This window comes from Antedon mediterranea, chromosome 7 (genome assembly GCF_964355755.1).
Source record: "Antedon mediterranea chromosome 7, ecAntMedi1.1, whole genome shotgun sequence".
Classification (NCBI taxonomy): Eukaryota; Metazoa; Echinodermata; class Crinoidea; order Comatulida; family Antedonidae; genus Antedon; species Antedon mediterranea.
In genome coordinates this window covers 17,091,377-17,115,834 of record NC_092676.1, presented here as the reverse complement: position 1 = coordinate 17,115,834, position 24,458 = coordinate 17,091,377, and the positions used below count along the sequence as shown (strand labels likewise).

At 32.1% G+C, this 24,458-nt stretch overlaps 2 protein-coding genes across 2 annotated transcripts in view; one reads left to right on the top strand and one right to left on the bottom strand.

Moving 5' to 3' along the window:
- Nucleotides 1–15,004, bottom strand: part of LOC140055727 (SAM and SH3 domain-containing protein 1-like) — an 84,379-nt gene extending 69,375 nt beyond the window's left edge. The window contains exon 1 of the mRNA XM_072101106.1: nucleotides 14,393–15,004. Coding sequence (XP_071957207.1) covers nucleotides 14,393–14,881 — 489 coding nt within the window. The 5' untranslated portion in view covers nucleotides 14,882–15,004. The remainder of the gene's footprint in view (nucleotides 1–14,392) is intronic.
- Nucleotides 15,005–15,973: 969 nt separating this feature from the next.
- LOC140054822 (uncharacterized) lies at nucleotides 15,974–22,939 on the top strand. Its single transcript, XM_072099914.1, has 6 exons — nucleotides 15,974–16,046; nucleotides 16,968–17,200; nucleotides 17,969–18,091; nucleotides 19,208–19,270; nucleotides 20,136–20,213; nucleotides 21,591–22,939. The coding sequence occupies exons 2-6, from the start codon at nucleotides 16,983–16,985 to the stop codon at nucleotides 21,721–21,723; spliced, it is 615 nt and encodes a 204-aa protein (XP_071956015.1). The 5' UTR covers nucleotides 15,974–16,046; nucleotides 16,968–16,982; the 3' UTR covers nucleotides 21,724–22,939.
- The last annotated feature ends 1,519 nt before the right edge of the window (nucleotides 22,940–24,458 follow it).

Genomic DNA, 24,458 nt, shown 5'->3' with positions numbered 1-24,458 from the left:
ACTTGACCTCACGGGCATTTACAGTTGTGCAAGATGTTAATCATTATGTACACTAGGCATCATGTAGTTATAATGGACACTCTCAGTATGACATTCACACATGTGAATACTTGTAACTTTTAACCACTAATGTCATAAACAACTGTTTATTGTTAAGAGTACAATAATTTTTAAAAAACACAATTTAAATATTTTCTTTAATACCATATTTGTTCCAATAAACATCATGCTTTAAAAAAATGATCCCTTCCTCCATAGAACATCTTTCCTGTTGAATAAATGCCTTGGAACATTTATTTTCCACTTGAATACACAATCATATATTTCACTTTGTAATAGAAATAATTGAATTCCAAGACCTACAATTTACCAAGTAATTTTAAACATTTTTTTACAGTAAATTATATCACTTACTATTTGTGCTATATTCTTTTACTAGAAAGTATTTGATTATACATCATGTTACCATTATTATAGCCAAAAAATAAATATGGTAATTCATATTTATCTTTTGAATAAATGCCTTGGAACGTTTATTTTACCCTCAATACATGTCCAGCACATTTGTGGTATGTAAACTGCAGATACAATTTAAATATTTTCCTCTTTATACTCTAATGTCTATCCACTTAAATGTCCTGATGTCACATTCACATCTCTCTTTATATTATTGTTAAATTCTATTCACTGTTCACCAGATGAACCTGTTCTATATTATGTTCTTTACATCATTTAAACACAGTATTAATGTTAAATTCTATCCACTAAAAATGTCCAGATATCACAATCTGCTGTCTATGGTTTTTCTATGAAACAAATATAAACGCTATAATATAGAACAGTGACAGTAAAATTTAATTATTTAATTTTTTATATTATTGTTTTACTGTTGTCCAGTGTCTTTTACATCATTTTTAAAATGTAATGCCGTCTGTTCAAATACTTTGCTCTTTTATGATTTATCCATTAAAATGTCCAAATATCACAATATGCTGTCTATGGGTTTTCTATGAACCACAATATAATGTTAAATATTTATATAACAGTGATATACTAAGTACAATTTAATTATTTTGTTTTTATAAATTAATGTTTTACTGTTGTCCAGTGTCTTTTAGATTGTTTTTAAAATTAAATGCAGTCTATTCAAATATTTTGCTCTTTTATGATTTATCCATTAAAATGTCTGCTATGTTTTTTCTATGAAACAAAATATAAATGCTATAATATATAACAGTGATAGTACCATTTAATTATTATTATTTTTTTTTATATTATTGTTTCACTGTTTTCCGATGTCTTTTATAGTTTTTAAAATTAAATCTGTTCCAATACTTTGCTCTTTTATGATTTATACACTGAAATGTCCAGTTATCACAAACATATTTTTCTATACGTAACATAATTATTGACAATTTTTATAGTTTTCTGTTAAATTCTATCTGGCACTTGTCCATTCTAGTCTACTACTGTTCCTTAAAATTCGCCTATTACCATTGTATTCGAATTAGACCTTTAAATTTATATTATACATTTTTTTCAAAAAGGTATTTATATTTGTCATCAAGCTTAACTGGAAAGTGAGGAAATTTGGATTAGGCCCTCCACGGACCCATGGCAGCCAGCAGTGCAGCGCCTACCAGATCAGCACACCGGGAGACGATCCCCTACTCTTTTCGAATAGTGTACTATTAGTTCTTTAACGTGCACTGGTAAATACATGGGACCAACGGCTTTACATCCCATCCAAAGCATAGGCAATGAGAGTAAAGCATCTTGCCTAAGGATGCAATTAGTATGGTACAGATAACCTCGAACCCATGCCTAACCCATGCTAGTCCGATATTACCATTACACCATCACTCTCCAGTATACAGCACCCGCCGCTATTTCTAGACAGTCTCCCATCCAGAACGCAACCGGGCCCAACATTGCTTAACTTCGGTAATCTGACGAGAACCGGTGTTTCAACGCAGTATGGCCGTATATGGCTCTTGCATGACAAGTAATTTATTCTTGCAAGATCCTCTAATAATGGTATTGTTTTCTATTGTTTTATCATAGTACTATTGATACTGAAAATTTAAAATGTTGAATTGAATTACTGTACATCATTTTATAATTAAACATATACTATTAAAAAACTTGTATAATTTGTGTTAAATTCTACCCAATAAATTGTCTAGATATCACAATTTGTTTTTCTATTCATTGCACATGCCATTGATATGACATTTTAAATACTTTGCTCTTTTAAAAATGTTAATGTTTATTGAAACAGACATCATGTAATGAATAGGTCTACTCGGTATGAAACAGATGTACATGTAAATGCTTTAAACATTTGTAATAAATGTCTACATATCACCATCATCTTATTATTTCAGAATGATTATCTATTTTTAAAGACGTTTAAAAATTACATTAACCAACAGTGGTTTTGGTAGTCTATGAGTGGTGTGCCACCTAATACCTGGATAAACCAACAATAGCCTGTGCTCCCTGATGGTATGCTATGTTACAACAAGTTTTCCTTGAGCACCCTCTACAAAAATAACCTAACCACCATGCCTCAACATACCACAATGACAATTTCACTTTAAATTTCACTTTAAATTACACAAACTAACAGTGATGTTGGTAGTTTATGAGTACTTTTCAAGGTATATCTCGCTCTTCGAGGAGAAAGGCTATTGTCGGTTTATCCAGGTAAGCTAAGCACAAAATAGATTTTGAAAATATAATTTGTAATGATTATTTATCTAGTAATGCTAAACTCATGAGATGAGTATGAAACACAAAATGTAATTCCTACTTCGTCCAGAACGGTCGTGTTAAGAGCGAGCTCCGCTAGGCCCCGATAGTTGCTTTCAACTCAAATATTCTCGCCTACACCATTGATTGTAAAAGGGGACTACAGTAGATGCCGATGACCTATTGCAACCGGCCTGAGTTATGACTGGAATTAATTCGCTATCACAATTTTAACGCTATTTTATGCTATACCTGAACAACTTTTATTGCATTTTAACCTGCTGTTTTTATGAATTTTAACCTGCTGTTTTACCGAATCTTAACCTGCTATTTTTTTAGTTTTGATTGTTTGTATTATACCGGTAGTTTTACAGTGAAAGTTTGGACTCTGTAACTGTATTTCGATTGATTGTGTAGGCCTATCTGTGATGTTTTTCGTTTTGGTAACCCTGCTGAACATTGGATAAGGGTACTAACTAAGAATCTAGCTATTGACTTTTAACAACCAAGTGACGAAGCGAATTCACTTGCATTCCATGACCACCTGGACACATTGTCATTTTGTTACCGCATAACTCGATACATTCCGCTGCAGAGCAAGGACGTGCTGGCCTTTGTTTTCGGCAAGCACAATTGGTGAGTGTACTTTTCCTTTCTATTTGTGTATAAGGATACATCATATGGCGGGAAGTATGAATGGTATTTTTCTGGCGCTGTCGCTATATGTTATGGTGTTGAAAAGATCACACCATCATCTTGAACATGAACAAGTCATTCATAAGTTATGCCCTTCTTCAATTTATCTGGATAACCATACATCGAAAGATTTCCAGAATGTAGTCGGTGAGTGTTATACGTACCTATTTACATCAACCAAAAAATTCTCGCATTATGATTATAATCTTCATCGGAACCCCAGACAGCTTGCATGTAGAACTTTAATTATCTGCTTACTATGGTGTGGTGACATCGAATCCAATCCTGGACCAGCGAATGTACCTGTATCAAACAATTGTTGTGGTAAATGTCAACGGCGCGTCACTACCAGAAGCAGAGCCATATCGTGTGATGAGTGTAATAAGTGGACTCATATAAAGTGTACTGATGGTTTCATGACGCCCAAAAGATACAAGTACATTGTAAACAACAATACTGAATTTGATTATGTATGCGTGGAATGCAGCTGGAAACATCTCCCATTTGATTCCTGTGGAAATCATAACGATGACATAGGATTAAGAACGCCACCCCCATTATTTAATTATAACGTCGCTCCTGAAGACTTCATGCGGTTTAAACAGAAAGGAATACACATTCTACACTTAAATACAAGATCAATGATCCCCAAACTACTGGAACTGCGCGATATTGCATATAAAAGTAAAGCTGGCATTATCTCCATTAGCGAAACATGGATTGATGATTCGGTATCTGACAACGAAATTAAAATTGAAGGTTACTCAGTTCTACGAAGAGATCGCGACCGCAAAGGCGGTGGCGTATGTACGTATATAAGGGATGACATCGCGTTTAACCGGCGTTCAGATATTGAATCCGACGAAGCTGAAGTACTTTGGATTGAACTGATCCTGCCTAAAACCAAACCCATTATAATTGGAACATGTTACAGACCACCAAAGCAAACGAACTTTCTAACTCTGTTTGAAAATATGTTATCTAAAATTGGAATGGACAGTGAATTAATTGTTGTTGGCGATTTTAATATATGTACTTTAACAAAGTCATCTTTATTGAATAGCTATAATCAAATTCTAAGTATGTTTAGTTTAAGTAACAAAGTAACTGAACCAACTAGGATATGCCCTACAGTTGCTTCATGCCTCGATCATATATTATGTAATAATGAGAATAAGATAAGCCAATCGGGTACAATCGCAACAGGTCTAAGCGATCACTTAATGACATTTTGTACACGGAAAACTATTAAACTTAAGTTCAATGGACATAAAAATGTATATATCAGATCACTAAAAAACTATACCGTTGATCAATTTAGAAACATACTAATAGATATCGATTGGTCAGTAGTTACCTCTATCGGAGATGTAAATGAAGCTCTGTATAAATTTAATGCATTACTTTTGGCTGCTATTGATTCCATTGCCCCCCTTAAAAACATTAGGATGAAACAAAGAACGGAACCATGGTTAACTAGAGAAATATTACAAGACATTGAAACCAGAGATAAATTATTAAATATGTATAATAAAAACAAGAATAATACCGACTTATTAATACAATTTCGCAAACTAAGAAATAAAATACAGCGTGATATAAATAAAGCTAAATCAAATCATTTGTTAAACAAGGCTGAAGAAAATAAAAATAACCCTAAAAAATTATGGAAAATGTTTAAAGGTCTAGGCTATAGTAATACATCTAAGGATAGTGCTAAAACGGTTATTGACCTGCCCAATGGTACTAAATGTTTCGACCCAGCCAAAATTGCTTCTTGCTTCAACGAATATTTTACTACTATTGCAGCCAATTTGGTCAGTAAACTTCCATCCCCTAAGAATGTGTATGACTGTACGTCGTCCAAACTTAAGGATTTCTATAGAACCGTTAGTGGCAATAACTTTATGCTCAACTCAGTGGACGAAGACTTTATATATAGTGAATTAAACAAACTTAATGCGACAAAAAGCACGGGTGTCGATAAGATACCTCCCCGCTTCATAAAAGATGGGGCTGAAATTCTAAAAGTTCCCATTACCTACATAATTAATTTATCAATTAGTACCAGTACAGTCCCAGAAGACATGAAAAAGGCCAAGGTCATACCTCTTTATAAAAAAGGTAGTAGAACCGATATTGGAAACTATCGCCCTATAAGTATACTCAGTACAATGTCTAAAATTTTAGAGAAGGCTGTTTTTATTCAAATCGAAAAATACCTTACTGAAAACAACGTATTGTATAAATATCAATCTGGATTTCGAGCTGCCTTCTCTACTGACACATGTTTGATAGACTTAGTTGATTCCCTTAAAACCCAAACTTCTAAGGGAAATTTCTCGGGTATGGTGTTGGTCGATTTAAAGAAGGCATTTGACACTGTAGATCATGACATTTTATGTAATAAGCTTAAATTAATGGGTATTGGATCTATTGAATGGTTCAAATCTTACTTATCAATAAGAAAGCAAATAGTAACTGTTGATGATCATTGCTCTCAATCTTGTACTGTTACATGCGGGGTTCCTCAAGGAAGTATCCTTGGACCCCTTTTGTTCTTATGTTTTGTTAATGACATGGTAACTTGTATTGATCCTGATTGTAAACTCCTTCTATACGCTGATGACAGTGCAATTGTTTATTCACACAGAAATCCAGATATTATTTCTAAGAAGCTAGGGTCAACACTAGACTCCTTGTGTGATTGGCTTGTAGACAATAAGTTAACAATTAACCTGGATAAAACTGAGTGTATACTATTTGGTTCTAAGAGAAAAACTAAAAATGTTAACAATTTTAATGTCTCAACAAATGGTAACAATATCAACACTAGTAATTGTGTCAAGTATCTGGGTATTGAAATAGATCAAAATTTAACGTGTTCTGAATATGCATGTAAAACCATTAAGAAAATTAATAATAGGCTTAAGTTTATGTACCGCCAACGTAAGATACTAAGTTGTAAGAATCGTAAACTATTATGCTCTGCTCTCATCCAATGTGTTTTTGATTATGCTGCATCTTCTTGGTTCTGTGGAACCAGTAAAGCTATCCAAAGAAAACTACAAATTGCTCAAAACAAAATGGTTAGACTCATAAAAGGAGTTGAACCCAGAAGACATATAGGTGCTGATCAATTAGACGATTATGGATTGTTAAATGTAAAATATCGAGTAAAGTTCTTGCAAATTAGCCAAGTTCATAAAATATTTATGGGCAGAAGTGCTTCATACCTAAACGAAAACTTTCGTAGAGTTAATAACTTACATGGTCACTTCACTCGTGGTAGTAAACTCAATTTTGTTGTACCTAAAGTCCAAGGCATAGAATGTAATACGTTCTATTTTAATGCAATCAGAGAATGGAATAACCTTCCTGACTATATTAAACAAATTTCCAACACATCTAAATTTAAAACTGAATTGAAACAATATTACAAAATTAAACATAGATAAATTATTATTGTGCCATTATATCAGATGTTTTGCTTATATGCTTATATATTTATGAACCCCGTCTTATAATGTTTATTTTGTTAAAATTATAATTACTATCTTTTTAGGGACCACATTGGAATTAAGTTGTTTTACTTTAAACGACTTTATGTGTTTTCCCGTGCATCGTCAGACTTCATTAATCCCGCCATTTTTATTTGCTTTTTTGATGTACATGTATATTAATATTTAAGGTGATTTTATATATTATTGATGTATTTTTAATGTTATTTATTGAGATGCCAAATAAATGAAAGAAAGAAAGAAATGTATGCATTCCTAAAAAATGTATATACAGTATACAGTAAATATGTATTGTAAAGGTATATGTTTAAATGCAAGTAATTATTAATGTCTATCTATGTGTCTTAATACAAATTATGTTTAGTAGCAGATCAGTTAATATGTACAGTATGTATACATCAGAAAAAAAACTGTTTTCAATAATTTCCGGTTGTCAGTTTATACTGACTGTTGAGTTCTTCTAATCTAAATATTCAATAACATTATACACTGTATGTAGCCTACAGTATAGCAGTTTTCACATAATGTAAAATTACACACAAAATAATTGATTGAATGTTTAGAATTTACAGGCTAGTTCAACATACGTCTTGTAACATAAGGGTTTTTTACCCTTTATTTAAAAGACATTGGCTCATTTCTTGATGACTTTTCGACCATTACAGTAGCATACAATGACCAGTTTTTGATGCCAGAAAATAAGAAATAACAGGTATGTCCATCAACTGTTTTGGAAATTTGCACATTTAACTACCTCAGAGCATCCCATTTTGATGATGTTTTAGTCGAAAAATTACCCACAGATTTTTTTAATCTTTTTTTTGGTCATACAGTATACAGTAATTGACAATTTGGAAAGCAAAACTGAAGAAATACAAAAATAAGATTGATACTCAGGACAAGAACATCTATCATTTTCTTTAATAGGACATAAGGTTCGTTTCAAATTGTTCCGCCATACCATGACGAGAGTGGTATTGTTCAATCGAGTTTGAACAATAGCATGAAAGCCCCAGTGTTCTAATGGTTAGGACATCTGCATATCAAGCAGAAGGTTCCAGGTTCGTACCTCGGTTGGGGTGACTTTTTCTCATTCGCACAAATGCGTTTCAAATTAATTATAAATGTTCAATATATCATCACCGGGTGTTTTAGAATGTGTTCGCTATCTATTCAGGTTTGAACAATACCATGAAAGCCCCAGTGGTCTAATGGTTAGGACATCTGCATATCAAGCACTCCGAGTTCGAGTCTCTTTCTCACAGATTTCCTCATCTTCATAATTTCAAATTATATACAGTATATATATATACCTATATCCTTCAGTGGATTTTTTGCACACACTAAACACTATTTGGGCAGTACTTCAGAGCAGTATTCTTTGAACTAATGCCAAGCACTTTCTATTTTGTTGTCCTCTTGGGATCTCAAACCTGGTTAGTTTACAAATTGATGGTGGGAACTGTAATAAACTTGTTATACAACAGACAAATATAGTAGAGAATAAATGAAACCATGTGTTAAAATGATTCTTAAAAGTGATAGCTGAGAACTCCAAGAAATAATAGTTACTGTTTAAATTAAAAGTGTTGTACTTACCCTTAGAGTATTTTTGAACATCTTTCTAAAACTTTTTCGTGAAAACATGGTTTCTTTGTCTTGTTACTACTGTATAATTATTTCAAATAAAGACATAGCACACAAAGACAACAACGGCACTATCCCAAAATAGTTTCCGAAAGTGAGCTGATATAAGAAAATATTTCCACTTTCCTGACATTGTTTTTAATTGATTAATGTAGCCAATCACACATTTTCTTTTATCTTCCGTAACTTTATATTTCGTTGTAATGTACTGTACCTAAACACACCTAATTATTTCCTATTAAAACATATCTGTAAAACATCTTGTTTTTACTATTTCCTGACATTGTTAACTTCTTAATGGTATCTTATCATATTTCAATGACTCAAATTTTAATAAAGCACTGTTCTAAGAATGTTGTGCCCAAAGGGCTTTCAAATTATGCAATAGATAGATAGAAAATATATTGAAATTTAATTTGTATTATACAAGTTGTTTTCTAGTTACTGTGTTTATACTTTCCCATTTTACTTATAGTAGTTTCAATTCTAAAATTCATGAGGATTTATTATACAGTATCGGACACATTCAACAATCAACCTGATTTGATGAAGACCTGTTAGTGGCAGTTTTATCGCTGTTGGTTGTCAACTGAATAAAATAAAATAAAAATAAAGAAGTGACAAATCAATCATGAAATTGAGGCTTTATGGCATACAGTACAACATTTACATGACTGAGTATGCATGACAGACCCTATTCAAAGAACTCCCCATGGTACGTGCATGACTATGCATTGTAGAAAAATACCCCAGCACTATATTACTATTCAATGACATTCACAGAGGAACTACAGAAACATCAGTAATTCTATGACAATTCAGCCCAATTAAGGACATACGGAAATCAAGATAAATACTATGGAAATACAAAAAAATAAAAAGCATATAATTGGGAAAACTACATCCAAAACGCAACAATTATGAACGAATCAATGATCGACCCATGCGTTGAAAAAGCAAAGCGTTTAAATATAGCTTGGTGGCCTTTCATTGTCATGACTTCACCAAGAAACTACAAAGCACTGTAGTGTAAAGTCGAAAAAACATTCCGAGCATGTTCAGAAACATGTGCATGCGATGCGTAAAAAACTACTGACATTTTCTGTCTACTAATATATATAAAATATCAGAAATTATAATGTTTTACTCAAATATGAATATGAAAGAAATAAATGTTTATTTGATTGATTGATTGATTGATTTTTTATCAATGACTATACTGAAAATTAATTTTAGCAAGTTGAGAACTCTGCATGGATAGAAACTTTATATGCAACATGCAGTAGGTATAGTGTAGGTATAGTATATTTATTTGCATGAATCGGAAGTTTTGGTCTATACAATGCAACCAGAGCTACATAATTCAACTGGTGCGAGATTCACCTAGTGGAAAATGGGCTTTATACCACAATGGACCATGTTTACATATGAAAGCACACCTTTGTGATTGGGTGACAGGGGTAAATTCTGCTGCAAGTAAGGGTATGTTCAGATCCATGGAGTTATCACGAGCAGGCCATATTATAATTAGCGTTGTAAGAGCAAGTGTTCAGACTGGCTTCTAAAGTTTTCATTAGAAACTGAAGTGTCACACATTTTGGCGAACATCTGGTATGCTAGAGTAAATTTGATTGGTTGGAGGTGAAATTTGTTGATGCATGACTATCGAAAACGTTGTTAAGTCATATTACACCTTCAGCTGACAATCAGTGGCGAAATTGCTGAATTCCACTAATCTTTTCCTGTTTTATTTTAGTAGTTGTACGCCAAATGCATTACTCTGTATGTCTTAACAGATTTCTGAACATAGGCCTACTGCAACTACAGTTTGCATGACTCACAGATCCCACTGTGTATGTTAGAAATAAAGGAAAGAACTTATACTGTAGACAACACTTCACTTTTGTTTTGCGTAATTTACACTTAAAAGATACTTAATAGTTTCCATAAGTCTAGTACAATTTTACAACAGTAATTGAAAAGTAAACACACCATCAAATCTTAAAATGAGAACAGGATCAATCTTGTGGTTTTTATCAATTGTGTACTAATGATGGAAAAACCACAAATGACCAATCACAAACAGCAAGGTAGAATTAAATGGTCACTTATGATGACAAAACCACAAATGACCAATCACAAACAGCAAAGTAGATTAAAATGGTCACTTATGATGACAATTTATAACCATAATGGTCATTTCTTATTCACTTGTTAAATTTAATATTGAATAGAGATTTAACACACCCTATTTATATTGAGACTACCCTTTGAACTTAAGAGTATTTATAAGGGTATTGCATCAGGAGCAGATTCAGCAAGTTCTTGGTCGCCATTTCTCCCTTTTACAGCTAAAATAAGATACAGAAGCAGAACCTACCAGCATATGACATCTAGAATATGAAGTCATATATTTTTTTTTTTTTAATTTTTGGATAAATCTTGCACTAGCATACAAAATGTATTGATGGTTTACTAGCCAGCAATAAAAAAAACTGTAAATTGTAATTCACTTTTTTTACCTGCTGCTCGAGTCTGGTTGTTAAATGGTTAGCATCTCACATATGGAAGTAGCTAAAGTGTAATACAGATGTACTGTATCACAAGCATGTTTACTAGATGATACATTTAATGTTTATTTTGCTTGCCAAACTGTTAGGCATCAGTGAGAGGGTGCATCCACTACTAGCATATTTCTAAATATCATTGGTACAGTACACCTATCACATTTGAATTGCTCCAAATCAATCAAATGTTTTTTGTTCAGATCATATTGTATTAACATGTACTGTTCTCCTTTATGGTCTAATCATTTTTAAAAATATATCAACCGACTTTAGTTTGTAATAATTATGCTTTCCGGAGGTTGTTGGGACAACCCAGATTTGTTAGTGCGAGGAATTTGTTTGTGGAAAACAATATTCCATCATTTTATGAATATTTGAGGATTTTCTTACAAGAATAATGAAAAGCGCAAAACAGAATTTGTACCATTCCCTCAACTTGCGAGTGAGGGCCATGGCAAGCCAACCGAATGCATTTGAGACAATCTCTATATTGTACACAGACAAAAAAGTAACATCAATTTAAATAACAGTGTAAAGATACCACAACATTATGGCCAACTCAGACAGCATCGCGCCGAGAGAACTTTAACATCGTCGTACTGTGTTGAGTTTTATGGAAGTGACCGCGTAGACATTTGATGATGAACTTTATTCGTGAATGCGCACATTCCTTAGCAAGATAGATAAAACATATTTCATACATTCATACAGTAGACAAAAAATCTATACTGTATTAAAAAGTTCCCTTGAATTTGGAATTAAAAATATGAATTGCACTCTGATTGAAAGAGTTCAAAGTGAAAGGCACAAAAACCCTTTATTAACTTCCCATAGTTTCAGCACAAAACAGGAACTTTTTATTCTATCAATATTCTATTGTACAAAAGGTGCACGCTTCACTATACTAATTGCAGGGCTAGACCCGACATTCAAAAACGATGAAAAAATCTAAACAAATATCAGATCAATGTAAAGTTATCTGGAATAATCTACAGTAGTTAAGATAAGATAAGGGGTCAAGGGATTTAGAAGTGGGTGGTTTGGAGGGGGGGGGGGGGGGAGTTGCTTTGTGAGATGATTTTTATTATATGGTTTAACTTGCTAATGACAATTATATTTTCAAATAGTGCACACTGAACATTGTCGCATGAAGCATGATGCATACACATCAAACTGCTCCTTATGATGGGACTACAATTTTAGTGTCAACTTTAAATTGAATGCGTGGAGATGACCAATATGTCAATTCTCAACTTTCAATGTGGTATCTAATGGTCCTCATTTTAAATAGAAACTTATAAAAGGCACTAAATTCTATCATGTTGCTGTATTCAGTAGCTGAAAATAGTCAAGCTTAAAATCAACAATTTGATTGACAGTAAGCAGTTTTAATAATATACAATTAAAAACAAACTAATAACAATCTAGTGTAGTCAATAATTGAAACTGAATAGAACAATTCACAGATTTAATTGCTTTATAAGTGTTGCCTATCACTTTACACAATTTATTTGGTGGATTTGGTTTTCCTCCCCTAATAATAGAAAGGTTTCGCAATCTTACGAAAAATACGATAACGAAAACGGATACATCACGCACACGTATTCGTTTTCGTAACCCAGTAAAAATCTGTTTTGCATGGCAACAAAATATCAAGGGCGCCGTCCAAAATATGACTGCGGTAAATTTGAGCGAACCACAGGTACGTGTTGCTTGGCTGCCTCAAAGCGAGTGAGGACTTTAAAAACTATTGCTATTTATCAAAATTGACCTAGCAATTTAGTAAATTAGTTTAGTTAATTACTTTCAATAAAATCTATAATTATATTAATTATAATCATTCCTGGTTCAAATCAAATGCAAAATGTGCAAAATAGATCAAAAAGTTGTAGTTACGAATATGACTGGTGATATTCGTCAACACGAATATGCTTTACGAAAATGAAATGGGGATCAGCTCAAAGTTTCACAAATGTGAGACGTATCCGTTTTAGTTATCGTATTTGTAAGGTTGCGAAACCTCCCTATTATCAATAAACCAAAACAAACATAAAATACATAGTAAATTGAAATCCACTAATATCATTTACACTTGGCAGTGAAAATGTGAAAAATGCCAACCGCACAACAATAGAAAACAATAGTACAATACATTGTATGTTTTCTGTGACCTCTGCGTAAAGTAAATGCATGTATCGCTATTTAAATACATTTTCTACAATGAGATTCATTCCTTTAAAAAAATAAAATAATTGATAATAAACCACCATTGTTAGTTTATTCAATATGCCTACATATTGGTTCCTTTTCAACTATACTTTTAGGTTTCTGTTTTTCTTTTGGAATATGAAAACAAGTCATTATTGTTGGCTTATTGTCTGAAAAGTGAGTCATTATAAAAGGGGTGGCCTTGTATACTTAAATGGACAAGTGTTAATATAATTGTTTTACTGTTTAAATATGGTTAATCACTTTAATTTTTAATTACTAATTCTCACTGCATTTAATGATTTAATTGTGATAATTTAGTCAGTATAGAAAACACAATACAACCATTAAATTATCATTATATTTAGTGTTAAACAGTTGGTATGGTAGTATGAATTTTTTATTACCGGTAAGTAGGCCATCATGGATGGGAAATAGATGATGGTTCTCGACCCTATCTACAATTAAGAAGTAAAACTTGTTCACTTTGGTGGGTGTCATTATTATTTTCAAATTATGAAGCCATAATTGTTCGGGTCATCTGGGGGTCAAGAGTCAGATGAAATCGTGCAGAACGTGAACAAAAGTAAGATTTTTTCAAACAAGGAAAAAAAACAAGACCATGTAAACAGCAATCTTTTTCATTTTTTAAAAAATTGTGAGGATTCTGATTTACGATGGGGGATTCCCCCATCATGGGTATGTAATGCATTTTAAAATGGTGCAAAGTCATCAAATTACACAAGCGAAATTCACATCTAATTTTTCGAGCAATTTGAAAAAAATCCATGCCCAATTTTTCAAATTGCATATTATTGCATATAAAAGCAAGTAACATTTAAATAATTAAACATAATTTAATGGTGGTGGACGCGAGCAGAGCAACATAAACTTAGTCAATATTAATAATATATCAATATGTTTTTTTTAAGTAAGTGAGTTAAATAATGAATTAAAATTAAAATGGTAAAATAATTATCAACTTGCTATTTTACTTACCGGATTGGAAAAAGGTTGATGACTCAGATTTATGTTACGTTCATGAAGAGTTTTACTTATCATCAATTTCAACTGATTTTTGGGGTAGACAATGAAGCCGGTATCACTAACCACCCCTCCTCCTCCTTTATCATTTTGAGCAAATACATCTTCCTCTTCTTCAACACTGTTGTAGCAGTTTTGATCAACCGGCCCGGCCTCTCCAAATATGTTTCCAAAATCATTATTTCCATTGGAACCATTTTTTGACGGTTGGTTCGGCTCTAAAGTAAAATATACAGGGGCTCCTCCTTCTGTTTTTAAACGATTCACGGCCTCGAGAATATCAATTCGATGCACAGAAACATCTACTCCTATCGCGTCTAAATCTGGCTCCCCGATTTGCTTACACGTTTCTAAATCATCGTAACCATTATCTATAAACGCTTCTAAGTACTGAGAAAGATCTAAGGATCGCAGCCATTCCTCGACAATGTTACTATCTTCCATTTCGCATATTAAATATTTGCTTCACAAATAAATGCTAGGCCTAATACCAATCCATCTAGCCCTCCAAATTACCTGGCTGCAACTGGGGCTATTAACAATAACCCGGGTCTCTCGCGACGTACTCTAAGCATGCAGTAGTTGTGGCTGAAAAAAGTCTTGTTATTTTTTTACCCAAAGAAGTGCATTCAAGCATATCATTTATCTAATAAATATTCATGATATGCTTATGTACCGTAAAATCATATTATCTTGGAAGTTTTTGATTGAATTTGAATGAATTTAATTTTTTTTTTTAATGTCACATAATAGTGATTATCTTTGAACAAAAATTCAATCGAAAAAATATATAATATACCTGAAAAATCTGTATGATTGAAAAAGTAAAAAAATATTCAAATTGGCCATGGGTTTTTGGTTGAATCATGGAGTAAAGATTCTTTACTCCATGGTTGAATTTGACCATTTATTTTGTCATTTTATATGAGAAAACATTTTTTTTTTTTCTTTTTTTTACGGAAGGGATTAACTTTATTAATATCAAAATAATATATTCAAAGGTCTGATTTAATTAATCTTTATTTTTCATGTTTTGGGGGGACAATACATCATTAATAGTTGTTTTGTTCATTTGTTTTCTCCTTTTTTTTATATGTTTGATACACTATAATATGAAGTACGACACAGATAGTACCGCAACAACACAATAAATAATTAATAAAAACTACAATATATTATTAGTGTAGGCCCTAACTTATAAGTTTCTCAATGCGAAGACAATGGATACGTGTAAATTATTTAATCTTCTACTCTATGTCGTCGTGTGATTTCAAAATTAGTAATACTGCCCTCTAGCTAAGTCCTAGCCAGGGGAATTTGCCAGAGTTAAAATAAGCCGGTTAAAAATTATTAAATACATTTTACATTACATTAAATTACTTCAAATATAAAATATACTATAACTTATAAGTAGTATATGCATAAAAATTACTCTTGATAGTAGCATATTATAATAGTTTATAATTATAAAGAAATAAGTAGAAACAAAAGAGAAAAACAAATTGACAAACTGTTGACCTGGCAACTCAGTGTGATCAATTATTTTATTTTTGGAGGAAATCTTCGTGGTATCTCGTGAATTTAAAACACTAAATTCTGGTTAATCCTGGTATGTACAAATATTATTTTCTATTTATATATTCAATCTATATTCATTGCATCGTTTAATAAGGTTTTGTGTATTTAGGATTTGAGATATATTTGTTTCAATTAATGTTGTAATTTATCCTTTGTTAACCTGTCTGTGCTAAGCTAGCCATCATGACCATAGGCCAAATAGCCTTATCCAGCAGCTGGATGATGCCAATGACTGCCAAAAATGAATAATTGTTTATAGGCCTAAAAACGAAGCGGTGGTGTTCCACCAGCCGGGCGCGGCGCGGGCGGCCGGCTTCACTACTCTAGCCTAGCTAGGGTCTGGACTACTGATACTGACTAGGTTACATGGCCTAGCTTAAACTAATATTAAAAACTTAATTTTTACATTTATTTTGATTTATTTCAAGTTACAGTGATAATATTATTTAATTGTAATAATAAATGTTACCTTCGCATTTATTATGTTTTATTTTGAGTTATTTAGTTTCCAATAAATTATTATAATACCGGTTGTCTGGTAGAATTTTGTTGCGCAATTTGAAAATTTACAGTTCGTTTTCAAATTGCGCAAAGGTGTCATATTGCGCAAGAACTATCTTGCGCAATTTACAAATTGTGCAGCGCAATTTAAAATTGCGCAAAGATTTTCTTGCGCAATTTGAAATTGCGCAAGTTGATTGCGCAATCTGAAATTGCGCAAAAAAATCCTTGCGCAATTTTAAATTGCGCAAGAATTCTTTGCGCAATTTCAAATTGCGCAAGGATTTTTTTGCGCAATTTCAAATTGCGCAAATCGTTCAAATCGCGCATAACACATGTTTTGAATTTATTCACAACCACCATGCATGTCCGATTTGCATATTTGATATGCCTAAAATATAATTAATTATTGATGAATTAATTAATTATTAAGTTGTATTTTTCTTTTCAGTTTCTTACAACAATAATGTCATACTCACACCATAGAGATCTTGGTACCATTGATTGTAAAGTTTATGTTGGTGAATTGGGATCTGGGGCAGCTAAACATGAATTAGAACGTTCATTTGGTGTATATGGACCTTTAAGGAATGTTTGGGTAGCCAGAAACCCACCAGGCTTTGCCTTTGTCGAATTTGATAACCCTCATGATGCAAGAGATGCTTGCCGTAATCTCGATGGACGGTAAGTTAAGATGCAGATAGTACAGTAGTTAACATTTCCTTTCAAACTTTTAGATTTCAGTTAATTAAATATTACAAGAGGAATAAAATTGAACCTTTCTTATAATTTTACATTTTATATATTGAATTGAAATTTTCTGTGTAACATTTAAATTTATATTATATAAAGTATCTTATCATTATAACTATATCCTACCTTAATAATGACTTTTATTTTGTGATTTATTTTTAATTTTTAATATTTTTAATATACTGTATTTAAATAACAATTTTGTATATATGTTTTCTTAATTTTAAAATTGTCAGCATTTTTTTTTCTTGTAAATACTGTATCTGATAGGCTATAGTGTAATTTCTAATGTTTTTTGATTATTTTGATGTATAATTATTTTTTAAATTTCATTTTCTGAAACTAAGTAACCGGCCAAAAGGTCAAAGTTTTATTTTAAACTGTGATTATTCCTTACTATCTCAGATTTTGTGTTTTTATGGCTAATATTCCTACACTCTAAAAATGGAAGAGGTGTGTTAAATTAACCAACTGTTAGTTAAGCTCTGTTTTAAACTTTATGTGACAACAAGATGTGATGTGCCCATATGGTGTCATAATCACTACCACCGTATTTAAGCATACTGTATCACTACCATATTTGGGCACATACTTTTTTTTTCAAACTAGTTTGATAGTGTTGACATAGCTTTAAGGTGGCAAAATTAAGTACTGTATAAGTGCACTATATAAGCTCAAATTATTATTTTCATATTCTAGAATTGTTTGTAACCGGAGAATCCGAGTTGAGATGTCATCAGGAAGATCACGGAGAGGGCGTGGTGGAGGTGGTGGTGGTGGTGGGCGTGGTCCTCCTCGTAGAAGTGGTCGATACAGAAGCAGGTAGTTTTGTTAAGAATACTTTATGTTTTTAACATCTGTTTTCTCCAAATAATAGCGTTACATTTATTTATCAGCTGTAGAAGAAACAAAACCAATAGTAATATGATAATGGTACTGTATGCATGTAGTAATTTTATTTTAACATTTTTAACAATTTTTTTGGAAAATTAACTATACCAGCAGCAAATTAGAAATTATTCATTAAAAAAAATAGTGTCTTTTTTATCAACTGATTTTGTATAACATATTATACACAATTTCTGGGCTTTTTGGGTTATTTAATACACATATAGGCTTAAAATATGTAATATTTAGATGATACTGATAGTAGTCTATAGCAAAAATGACGGTTAAAGTTTACTTGTGTATTTTCTTTTTTTTGTCGGTTACCTTATATATTTACTGCCAACTTTCCAGGCTTAACTCTTCAATGAATACAGCACAACAAACATCATGTGATCACTTCTATCCAATCAGCAGCAACCATCTTCTGATTCAGCCAATCAACATTCAGCTCACCCTATCACCAGCATGCTTTGCACCAGCAACTCCTCCTCATTGAGTTGCGTCTGCTAATGTTCCAACGTCCCCGTCAACTCTATTCGTCTCTCTCATCCCACAACGAAAATCCTCATAGAAGTGGACTTCGTTTTTGTCAAACAAATTCTTAAACAACGCCCTAAACAACATCAGCGCCGCCGCGAAGACTTCATAGTAAAAGGTTATCGGTAGGCGCATGTGCTGTGTGATTGACAAATAACTATCAATAAGAGAAAATCAAAACTCCTGTTAGGTAAAGTACACTATCTCGTTAAAAAGGGTTCAAATAATTCCTACTAAATATAGATATACAAATTACATTAAAAAAAAATTTAGAGACAAAAATATTCAAATTATTATTAATTAAAAACAAACCTGCCCTTTCCAAACTCTGAACATTCTGCTACAAGAATGTACTCTACTTTTCAGTTGCTGGTAATTGTTGAAATAATGACGAAGAAGAGAATTATTTTGGAAGAAAAACCAAGTGGTCTAGTCTTGTTATGGAAGTTCTATTTAAAGACCATACTACAGTTATACTTTTTTCTTGTGCTAACACTGCAAAACTTGTTTCAGATCCAGATCACCTCGTCGAGGATACCAAAGTCGTGGACGATTTCGAAGCCGTAGCCGAAGCAGGTACAGTATTACTCTACGTTATTTTCTTGTAAACTTCCTCCACTACAAAACTGCAAACTCTCCCAAAACCAGACTTTTCTCAAGTTCCGAAAAATCCAAAATCCATTTTTACCATTAAAATTCTGAATACCAGACTTTTTAGAAAACCACAAATAATAGGCCAGCCCAAATGTGCCTGGTATTAGGAGAGCTGGCTATTTTTACTATAGTATTATATAAGGGGTATCAGATCAACATGTTAGAGGTTACTAGCATTGTACATTTTTATTCAAAAAGATCACATTCAGAGTGGTGATCGCGGTCATCCACTGGAAGAACAGTGTAAATTAAAGAAAACAAATAATTTCATATTTGTTTTTTTTTGCGGGGGGGGGGGGGGGGGGTTCCTATGCATTGTTGTCTGCTGTGAATGTCCCTTGTTTCATTGTAAAGTTTAAAAAAAATGTGTTTTGTGTGCTTGTGTTATTTTTATATTTATATAAAACATGCAGTATACTTTAAAAGCTTGCAATTTTGAACTTTGTGGATCAAAAACTCATCTGTATGATGTTATACAGTTAAATTTCATCCATTATGATTGTATAAAATTGTTGTATTCGAGTGGACCGTTGAGTAGTTTTTTTCCGTTGAGTACTTCTTTAATGGAGTATTTTGAGCGTTGAGATTGTTCTTAACGAAAAAGCTTTCGTTGTCAACGTTTTCTATTCGAATGACTTTCTGTTGAGCACAAATTTACAATTCGAATACAAAAAGTACTCAACAAATCTTTACGTTGACAACGAAAGTTCCCAATCGAATCCGACAAATGATATATATGTTTTGAATGAATTATTGTAGTATGATGGGTAATATTTAATCGTTTCAGATCTCGTGGCAAGAGATCCAGGTCAAGATCTGGATCACATAAATCAGGATCAAGGTCACCTATAAGAGATTCAAAGAAGTAAGTAGCAATGTATTGATGGCATACCAATGAATAAGAAAAGTTACGAAGTAACACTATACTAGTAATGTTAGATATACAGTACACCATGACAATTCCTAAAATCAAAGTAGATACATTTTGGAAAGCTTTCATAATTTTGGCTTTGTTTTAATATAGAATTCAGTTTCAGTATTGCAAATTCTAGACATAAACATTAAATACAGGAATTCATTGTGTATATAGCGAAGTTTACTTAACTATTAATTAACATATCAATAAAGAAAAATAGCCCTGTATTATCATCATGAAAGAAATACGGTTTCTGCATGCACAAGAGAAATAAAAAGAAACTAAAAAAACAGAATATGTTGATCAACTGTCGGTTCAATTCGTTCAACAGCTTAAAAGATTTTGCGGGAACAACGTTTTAAAAGGTTGGATTACAATAAAATTGTAATAAAAGCAATGAAGGGTGAATAGGATTAGATCTGAATACAGTTCAATTGTTGGTGTCATTAGTTGTATTGTTATACAAATGTTCACAACCATTCTAATCTGTTTAATAAACTGAACTTTACCAACAAAAGCCAACTTAGTTAATAGGCTTTAAAACATGTAAAGGATTAATGAGAAATTTAACTTGTTTAAATATTCTTAATTGGGGTTAATCATCTGGTATTCAAGATGGTGATAATCTATTAAGTGTTTGTTTCCTGATGAAGATGTTGTATTTGGAATTAACTTCACATTTTATCACACCAGTGCTACTAGTTAAAGAACAACAAATTCTGAGACGAGGGAATACTGTATTCCCATGCATCAGTTTGGGTTCAGATTTCTCTTTTCTGCACAAACCTTTTACAACATTAGGTGCTTTATAAATCCAGGATATTATTATAATCTATTGTGTATCGTGATAACAGTCGGGGGGGGGGGGGGGGGAAATGGCAAAAGGCTTCCTACTCTCTAGGAGTTTTATGTGATTAAGTTATCATAAATATCGTCTATATTGTTTTGATAACTCTTAACTGATAATAAAAATAATAAATTATCAAAAATGACTGGCTTGTGAACCAATAGATCAAAGAACTTTATTATCAACACCGGTATCTTTAAATGGTTGGGTACCTGTTTTTGTGTTTTGGACTTTTTATACTTTTTTTTTATTTTTATATATTAGTTGGTTTTTATTAATGAATTGTAAATATCCAATCTTATATTGTTTATATATATATTGATTGCATTAAAAATGATTTTTATTATTTTTTTAAATTTTGAAATGAAGGCGCAGGCCTACAGTAATGTAACAAATAAAAGATGATTCGAGAATGATTATGGTGCGTGCAATAACAAGTAGCAATATAACTATGTTTTATATTTTATATTCTTCCGCAGAAGCCGTTCTCGTTCCCGCTCTAGATCACGTTCAAGATCACGCTCGCGAAGCCCAAACCACAATGGCACTAACAGCATAAAGGAATTGAGCAAATCGCCAAGCCTGAAACAGGAACAAGACGACGATGAATAGTCGTAATAAAAATGCCTTTTTTATCACAATTATAATGTTTTTGCTTATTGAAAAAGGATATAAAGTTATTCTGCATTATTTTAATCAAATTTAACTTTTGTGGTGACAAATCAATTGTATGTATGAATTTCTTATTTTTAAACCTTAAAACACTGTAATGCAAACAGTGTAGTTTATGGATCATGAACATTTATTTTATCGCATTTATAAATTCTTATTGATGCAGTCTAATACCCCTTTCACATTAAACACTGTGAATATACTCTGGAAAAACACCAAGTGTCTCTGAGGGTGATCTGGCCCTAAACAACACCAGTGTATTTAGAGTCTGCATTTCCTTAGGTTTGAATAGCAATGTCCATTTAGATGTTAAGCTCTGTTCACACTATAAAACACCAGTGTTAACACCCTATCGTGTGCAAAATCTGGAGTTTTGCTAGTTATTGTGAAAGGGGTGTAAAAATGTATAGATATTAAAGGAATAGAATTTTTTAATTGCAAAACATAATCAATTTGAAACATGAAGTTGAATTTTGTAATGTTTGTTAATTGAATTAAGAATCTTTGAGTGGTGTGTAAAAGTTATTCAGCATTATTTTAAATTAGTTTAAACACTTCTTGTGGTGAAAAATAATCAATTGGATGATAAGTTTGCTCTTTTTTTGACATGATTTTATTAATGCTGTTATTTCTAAACCTACTGAAGAATCCCGAAAACTCAGTCTACTCAGCTGTAAATGAGTACCTGGTTGAAAATACTAGGGAGGATAAAGGCGGCATGGATAGGAACTGGCCACCCTACCACATAATGCCGAGGCTTGCCAAATGAGCTCCTAACAGCTCATTACCCTATGTTTAGAATTGACTACGGGACCTTTACCTTTTACCGAAGAATCTATAACCAAATGACTTCAAATTATTATGTACTTTTATTTTAAATGTTATGTATAATGTTGATTGTGAATAGTCATCATTTTTTTAAGTGTGTTGACGTTGATAAGTTATATTACAATGCTTAGTATGTGCTTTTGGGTTTTTCTATAAGATGAATAGTACAGTAATTCATTTGAACAATGTACTTTAAAACATTATCATGTGATGTAAATGAGATAAATGATAAAAAATATCTTGTAGTTGTTTTTCTGTATTAAGTCTTTATACTGTACTGTATGAATTAAACTTTTCTGGTGAAAATAAAATATAGGTTGCTTTCATTAGTTTGTTTTATTGGCTTTTTCATTTTACATTTAAAAGACAAGTGGATTATGAATTACCCTATTGATTATTATAACATTTTATTAATTAAATGTCAGAATGGTTATCTTGTCCTCCGAAAAGTGAGTGTATTGTATAGTAATTGGGTTGGTTTGTATCCTGTCCATTTGTCTGTATTTTAGGTAACTGCAGTATTTGTCTGATTTTTTTCAAACTTGCTCTACCCTAAAAATACATCATTACTTGGCAAAATAGAATTTTGCTAAATATAGTACTTGCTTTGTTAGCCTGATAGTGTCCACAATTTGTAAGTTATCATCCTGAATGTGTGGGTGTTAATGGGTGACCATGCCAATTGATTTTAAGGAAAATTGATATTATTGGTCATGTCACAAAATCTTATTTTAACATCTGACTTACCTGTATCTTACATATGAGATATTAAATAGCACACCCTCTCTCTCCAAGTATAGTTTTCCCTGATATATTTCTACCAAGTACTTCACTCAGTTTCTGATTGTTTTCATTTTTTAAAGTTTTTTTTTAAGTGGTCTTCTATCAGAAAAAAAATAATAAGGACAATTTCCAGTTGGGTCCACCCAAACTGTTCTCTAATTGGAGAGAGCTAATAAAATATAGACGATCATCCTGACTGCTGTAAAGTGATCTTTAATTGGGGGGAGTCTTTGATAGGTGAGGTGTTTAATTGGAAGGAGACCTTAATTGCATTACTTCCAAGTTTTAGCTGTAGGATTAAATTCACAGATGTGTCGCTTAAGGTCAACTCAAAGAGTCGGAAGTACAAGATACTGTAGCTCAAAACATAGCAGTCAGATATGCCTATAACAAGCGAGATGTATAGGGGACTGGTACGCAAGATGACATTATGAACTGTCTGTGTCATATTCTTATGGCACTTAAAACCTCTGCATATAACCATACTGCCGCAATCCATAACCTTAATGTTGTTGATTTATATCTACCATGCAACATTTTTTGAGTCAAAGTCAGCACAATAGTGTTGTTATGTTTGTTAAATTAAAGTAATGGAGAGGTAAAAAATAAAACTATTATCTAATGGCTTTGTATAGTGTAACAAAGATTTACAATACTGTATTATATAAAGATTACGAGATACCGGATATATAATGCATAATTTATTTTGGCATTTACTCAACCTAGACAGTTTATTTACACAGTACAGTACCATGTTTTTTTTTCTCTGCTTTGTTGAGTGCATTCTAATCTAGATATATATTCATAAATCCAACTATAATATCATTATATTAAGGAGTTATTAGCATTTAAATAAGCTATACAATTATATATATATATATAAAAGAGGCATAGCTGCTATTGTACACTGTTTTAAAATAAAGGTTAAAGTATTGGTACACGACCCGAAAACAACAAGGCTGCAGCGCCTATGTGGCTGACCACTGATTGAAATGTTTATTTATGAGATTTCGCAACAAGATTATTAATAATTAAAATGCAAAAGAATAATAATACCAAATACA